This window comes from Lygodium microphyllum, chromosome 16 (genome assembly GCF_053477565.2).
Source record: "Lygodium microphyllum isolate KBCC chromosome 16, Lygodium_microphyllum_v1.1.10, whole genome shotgun sequence".
In the NCBI taxonomy this organism is placed as follows: Eukaryota; Viridiplantae; Streptophyta; class Polypodiopsida; order Schizaeales; family Lygodiaceae; genus Lygodium; species Lygodium microphyllum.
This window is the reverse complement of record NC_141150.1, coordinates 73249754-73256985: the sequence shown is the minus strand read 5'-3', so window position 1 is coordinate 73256985 and position 7232 is coordinate 73249754. Positions and strand designations below refer to the sequence as shown.

At 32.8% G+C, this 7232-nt stretch overlaps 1 protein-coding gene across 13 annotated transcripts; it reads left to right on the top strand.

Moving 5' to 3' along the window:
* Positions 1-267: 267 nt before the first annotated feature.
* On the top strand, positions 268-6118 carry LOC148022979 (uncharacterized). 13 transcript variants are annotated; one of them, XR_015693587.1, is made up of 2 exons: positions 268-499; positions 5815-6118. XR_015693587.1 is itself a non-coding variant. In XM_087695931.1 (2 exons), exons 1-2 carry the CDS (start codon positions 273-275, stop codon positions 1954-1956), a joined length of 393 nt encoding a protein of 130 aa, XP_087552057.1. In that variant the 5' UTR covers positions 268-272; the 3' UTR covers positions 1957-2431. The 13 variants fall into 13 exon arrangements, 2 of the variants coding, with proteins under 2 accessions (XP_087552057.1, XP_087552058.1); XR_015693586.1 differs by having other exon boundaries at positions 5809-6118; XR_015693584.1 differs by lacking the exon at positions 5815-6118 and adding an exon at positions 2469-3081.
* Positions 6119-7232: the final 1114 nt, after the last annotated feature.

The window sequence follows — 7232 nt, the reverse complement described above, 5'->3', positions numbered from 1 at the left end:
CAGAAAATGATGAACACTTTATCTTCAGCTTTGAAAAATACAGAGATCCTTATTTATCATTGGTTTAGACATTTAAAAAAAATACAAAGTTCTTTCTTATTTAAATGATAAAGTAACCATAAACAACTTGATTCAAGAGACATATTATTTCAAATCCTTATTTATTGTTCATACTTTTTTCTTAATTACATATGGTTTAAAACATTTTTCAGGGATTTTTATATTGAACACACACACACACACACACACACACACACACATCTTCAGGTTCAATGCATGTCATATTTAATCCCTTTTCAAAAATGGCAGAACGCTTCTGGTTCTACATCAGCGGGGTCACAAGTCGCTATTCTTGGCTGTTTAATGGACGCAGACTCAGGGCTGTCTACAAGAAACTCTTCTTCACAATGCTCATGGTCGTGTGCTATGGCTGGTCATCTGGTATCCACAATCAGGCTTTCCACATGGCGCTGGTAAAACCACGGCATCCTCTTATCAGGTTTTTCCCATAAACCAGGATTGTTGTATTAAGAAGACTGCATGATTAATTCCAGTTAACCAGAGATGAAGCATGCCTGTGGAATAATGGTAAAAATTAGGCTTGCATACAGACAGATTACAATCTCGTTGATGAGCATCAAATGCATCCATATCTTCGATTTGTCTACGCTCTTCTTCAGATTCCATAGATTTATGGGTAGGGCACTGAACTATTCCTACCATGTACATATGCTTGGCTCCCTGATCTGCTACATTTTGTGAGGCTCAATAATACTGTTAACCTCATCTGTAGCAACAATGTAATTGATTACAAACTTTAAATAGACACATATGTGGTATGCTTTTTTGGGCTTCTTGTGTCGGAAGATATGAAGATCTATTAATTCAATAGGAAATACAGAGTCATGAATGCAGCAGCCCTATATCAAAATGCTTTCATTAGATTCAGATAAGATATATACAGAAGCCTCTTTATATCTACATACTCTGGCTAACGATTCCCTAGAGCATACTCATCAATGCCTGCAGTATACCTAGGTACATTGCAAGATACAATTAGGATGCTCCCTATATTGGCAGTAATGAGCTGTATATTTTGGCACAATATATTCAACTAGGTGTACACCAAACAAATACAGGACATTGTAACTAGTCCACTGGATCTATTCAAGAGCAGGCTCGCGAGTGCTCGAAAGGCTCAGACACAACTCCAAGCTATGGGATGCATATTCTGTCGCAGTGGAAGATACTGTATATCCACTTAAGGGCACTACAACCAAGTCAAAGACGCTATGAGCAGCCCAATAAAGGATGCTATGAACTAATTATAGAGTCTACCATGATACATGGTAGGTCATGTGAAGGATTCCCTTGTTTTATGAAAATTTTGAGCCTCATAAGTTGCATGTTGTTATAAAGTTGATATATAGTAACTCATCAGAAATCAAATGAATGGTCTGGACATAGTTGGTAGCTATCTAGATGTGGGAATTGCATTTTCTAGCAAAGTAATCCAAGGAGAAATATAGCTATGTACATATATGAGCTACATATTCTGGCACAGCAAGGCAGTGGAAGGTATGATGTGTCCACCCAGGTATGCATCTGACAAATAGAAGATAGTTTATACTTAAAAACGAGTCCATTGGGTGTTACAAAAGTACATGTTCATGAGTAATAGCAGTGTACCAAGATACATAGTAAGACATAATGCTCTGTGCCTTGACAAGCTATAAAGCTCTATTAACTGAAGTTTTGTCACAGCAATACAATGAAGATACTGGATACCCTGTATGGGGTACAATTACCAAGCAAAATACACTGTATATCTACATAAGCAAGCCGATAAGTGATCCTAATTCTGTGAATACGTCAGATTTGATGCTCCTGTTCAATAAAATCTTTGTGTCGTATACCATGAGACTATATGAGCTGCATATTGGTATAGTAACCTAGTGGGAATGATTGAATTTGATATACATAAACTCTGCAGAAGTCTTTTGTCTCAAATCTGAGCTTTTTCCTTTTGAAAAGAAATTTGAAACGAGTTTACTAATTTAGAATAGATATGATGTTCTCCTGTTTTAGAAATTGTATCATGGGCTTCTTGTGCTAAGAAGTATGAAGTTTTTATGAGCTACTCAGGTTAACAAAAGTACAATAACCCAGTTAAAAGTATCACATACTAGCAAAGTACTCTGTATTTGTTCCCTGGATATATGCTCATTGGTAGCCTAAAAACACATTTCAGTCTTATGCCCTTTTTCTTGTTTTTGGGATGCTTTGGATAATGCTCATTGGTAGAGCAACTACGGAATTTGATTTAAGGCCTGCATCACTAAGCATATTATGGTGCATGATGGCAAAAGTGAAAGAATGTACCCATTTTTTTCATAAGATTATGAACTTGAAAAAAACACAAGAACTGATGTTTATGCTCAACATAGATTTTGGTTTTTCAAAACTAGGGCCTTCAATTTTCTTCAAGGAATGCTAAGGTACAATGAGAATTATGGATGAGAGGCCGTTGTAAGAAATCTACCTCTTTCTATGGTGGGCATTGAGTATTCACCCTCAATGTTGGTGGGAAAGGCAAAAACCCTTAAGCTCCAAGAAATGGATAATGTTTACAAATGTGCTAAAAGATAATTACAATGGCACACCCTTTCCTTTTATACGCTAGCCCCAATTAAGGTAAAATTTCCTAAGCTAAAAGGTTATAAAAGTTGTTTTATTACACCAACTAAACTATTTAAAGAAGGGCCCCTCTTCACAATTGGAACACACAAAGATGAAGAGATGACTCTTGAGAGAATGAGAGTGAGTCAATGTGAGAGGATCATTGAGAGGTGAGGGAAATTCTACGAGAAGGAGATAAGCGCCTGTTTGTGTGCCAACCTCCGAAATCCCCCTTTTCTATCACATTTTCCTTACCCAACTTGGTCCCACGCAAGCGTGTTGATATGATTGGGGACTGTTGATCAATCAAAACGCCAAGAATATTACTCCAAATATGATTGAGATATACTATTTTGTTTTTGAAAATCTTTCAATTAATTTGTATTGTTTGAGTTTTAATTATACAAATTTGTGTAAATTAAAAACTTAAAAAATTATCTTATCTTCACTAGATTTTGAATCACACTTAATTTGTTAAATTAGAAGTATAGTAAAAATTATATCAAAATATTAAAAATCCATATTTTAAAGTTAAAAATATGTCTTAATTATCTTAAAACTTATATCTAATAAAGTAAAATTAAGAAAAACTTAAAAAACGAGAATTTGTACTTAAAATTAGAGTAGCAATTAGGGATATAGTTTTATTAGTAAATTAGTTAAAATTATTTCAAAATATATTGAAAAATAAAAAATATAGTTTAAAATATATTGAAAAAGAAAAAAAAATATATATCTTATAATTTATCAAAATTTTAAAAAATTTATTATAACATGATTAAAACTCTTAGATAGTTTTTTGTTTTAGTAATGAGATTAATAGTCAATAAAAATTAAAATTTTGTTGTCGTAGCTTAGAAATCGTGCTAACAAAGTAATATCTTTGTAGATTTACATGTGGCATTCATATTTTTTGTAATTAGTGAAGAATGTAAATATGGTCCATGTGTATTTGTGTGGACTATGTTATAAAAAACTTGAATTATTGCACCTATGGATATATGGTTGCTCATCCACATGTAGGTTAAGTTGTGGTGGACTTGGTTGATTGGGAATTGTTTGGAGGAGAGAGAAAAGCTTATAAATGGGATTTTGACAATGAGTGCTACTATAATACCAACCAGTTTAGTGGCTCATGCTTAGCGTTGTTAAGTTAATAGTTGAATTTCTTCGACCTAAGTTTACATTTTACCCTAAAATTTCTCTTTCTAATCTTGAGATAGCCTTTACTTTTTTGAATTAAAGTGGTACTAAGAGCTCTAAAAAACATAAGGTCAATACTTAATGCATACACATTCCCTTACATACACCTTCCATTTGGTAAAACTTGGAACATGTTAAGAGGACCCTCATTTTGGAACATCTAGCTGTTAATCTATATCTTTATAATATTGTGTTTTCTTAGCATTTTTTATATATATGCAAGCTAAACTTGGCCTTTATGTAAACTCATATTTCAATTATAATATTAACAAGAGTATTATTTTATCCATTGTTGTTTTTCTCACTCAACATGTTATGTCAAGTAATGATATTGTGTGTACATTTTGATACAATGTGGGTTAAGTTTATATAAACAATGTGTAATGTGCATGTAAGGGGGATAAAAGAAAACTAGGGACTTGTTAGTTGTAAAACTATGGTTTTAGCTATAGTTCTGAAACTAGCAATTTCCTATTCCCCCCCCCTTCCCCCCTTCCCCCCCCCCCCCCCTTGGCTTGTATATTTATTATATTGTGAATGTATCCATGAAAACTACAAGCAAGCACATCAACAAAGGCACAAGAAATCATGCTTATTTTGTGCCAAAAAAAAAGATTTCTAACATAGGTCTCTTAATGAGATACAAGTCTAGACACACTTGTAAGTTTTTTTTAAAGTTCAAAAAATGCATTAACGCGATTGTTTATGGCTTGAATCCTTTGTAGTGATATTTTTCAAGTGCATTGGAAGAAAAGTGTAAACATGACACTAGTGCGTCATCTTTAGCATACATAAAGAAAATACAAGGATTGATACTTTCATACCAAGGGGGAATGCTTATAGTGTGATCTACTAGTAGCTATGCATTCTCATTTGGTAAGTTGGAGTAGTAAGAAGTAACCTATAGTTGCTCTATCAAGCACTGAAGTAGAGTATAGAGGCATTGCATTGGCAGCATGCGAGCAGACATGGTTGAGATTGATCTTATATGACATGGGAATAGAGATTGAAGGTGGAGCCATTATGTATTGTGACAATGTTAGTAGCATTATGTTGGCAAAGAACCCAATCTATCATGCAAGGACAAAACACATAGAAGTGCACTCTTCTTCTAATGTGTTTTATCTTTTGTTGAATGATGGTTAAAAAGAGCATTTAAATTTTGATTTGATAACATTACTAAAAAAAAGTAGGATAAGTTTGTACCTTTCAAGTAACTCTCATTATGAGGACATAATTTATGCTTATAGTTATTAAATAACTAAACCTTGGGGAATATTGGTAGCTAGAGGAAGATGAATGGTAGAAAATGACATTGATTTCATTTACTAAGAAAACATAGTAGTTATTAAAAAAATATAGAAAATTAAATGTAAGACAATGATGGTTAGTAATAAATGGTAAGATAATGGTAGCTACCACAAGGAAAATGGAAGATATAAGTGATTGTTGAGGGTTGAATAGACTTGTTTTTTGGGTTATTTTTGTTATTTTAGTGAGCTAAATGGTTGATTTTATGATGGATTGATTGATTTTTGTTGAGTTTGGAAGTGTTTTGGAGTGTGTTGGGATGGGTTCAACATGTTTGAGAAGCTCATGATGGTTTTTGATTGAGATATGATGTTCTGATAGGTTTTGTAATGTGTCTTTTTGGTTTTGATAGGGTTTGTTTTGTCTATGCTTTGATATGATTTCTTTTTGTTTGTGAGGTTGAGAATGTAAATGAGTCTTTTGAGGAATGATTGAGAGTGTGTTGGAAGGTTTTTGATGGTTTGAAGTGGTTTTGGTTTGAGCTATATGGTTTTTATGCCTTATGTTGATATTTTGTAGTGTTTTATAGAGCTTCTGTATCTGTTCTGTAAGCCTCTATTTGCTTCTGTATGTGTTCTAATGGATGGATACTTAGCTTGGAGAATGTTTTGTAAGGAATAGGAAGAATACAAGCTCATAATAGCTTGAAGAAGCAGAAGTAGCTAAAGAAGACTTGAAGTGAAGGTTGTAGTGATAGTGGCAGTAACAAGCTTCTAAGGGACACTATAGTGGCTCTAGTGACTTTTTATATCATATATATCTCTTGTCTTGGGAGGGCTATCCACGAGAAAAAGAGGATTATTGAGAGTAATTTTTGATTATTTTGATGTATTATTAAGAGAAAGCATATGTGAAAAATAATATATAAGAGATAGCTAATTTCAATAAAGAAACATTGAAACTATATGAGACAGAGACTATGAAGATGATGAAAGATGAATACTATATGATGAATTTCATTAAAAGGCAATATTTTTTTGTGTAATTTTGGTTCTTTGATGATTTCTATAAAGAACATGAAAAATATATTAAAGTTTTGTTATAGTAAATCCATGAAAGATTCACTATATGATGCTACATGAAGATTGGTGTTTTTTTTTCTTGTGGTTGATTAAAATATGAAGAACATGGTTGTTGGTGTGACAAGATAGATTTTCTTGTAGTAGTTTTTTCATTTTTCGTAGTGTTCATTTTAGGGCTATATGGATCCAAGCTAGCTAACTATAGAATAGTTGTAACTATAACTTTTCTAAAAGTAGCTTAACTATAGAACAATGGTAGATATTTCTTTTCTAAGAAAGGATGCTAGTCTCATTAACTAGAAGAAGAAGGTAGTTATCTATAGTACAATGGTAGCTATTAACGTGCAATAGTAGTTGATAGTACAGTAATGGTAGCCACCAATAAACCCAGGAAATATTTAAGTATTTACAGTACATCATGCACTATAGTCATTGAATGTTGAAGGTTAAAGTACTTTCATTATTACATGATGGTTTCGAGTAGCTTTAAGATAATTCAAAGTACTTGAGCACATCGTAGTTCAAAGACATCATTAATTGAAGCGAGAATGTTTAAATACTTGTATTACATCATGGGTTATAGTCATCAAATGTTGAAGCTTTAAGTACTTCATTGTCACATCACGGTTCAAAGTCATCAAATGTTTGAAGCTTTATGATATTTATGTCAAAGCTCCTAAATACATCATATTTAGCATAGACATAAAATAGTTAAATATATTAAATGGATGATAATTTACCTTGTTATTTTGACTATATCATGGTTTAGGATTCCTAGCTATAGTGTACTCTATACCATATAGTCTTGATTGCACTACTCTCAGCATCTTCTATTCATTCAAGGGTGAAATCATTGTAAAATCCATATAATCTTCAACTTCAAGACAAGTACTGAGCCAACTTGAGATAGTTTTTTAAAGATGCTATCTTATCTCCACAAGATCTTGATCTTGTCATTTTCTTCACTATGTAACTTGTATTTGGGAAGTCCACAATGTTCTATACTACTATCACCCA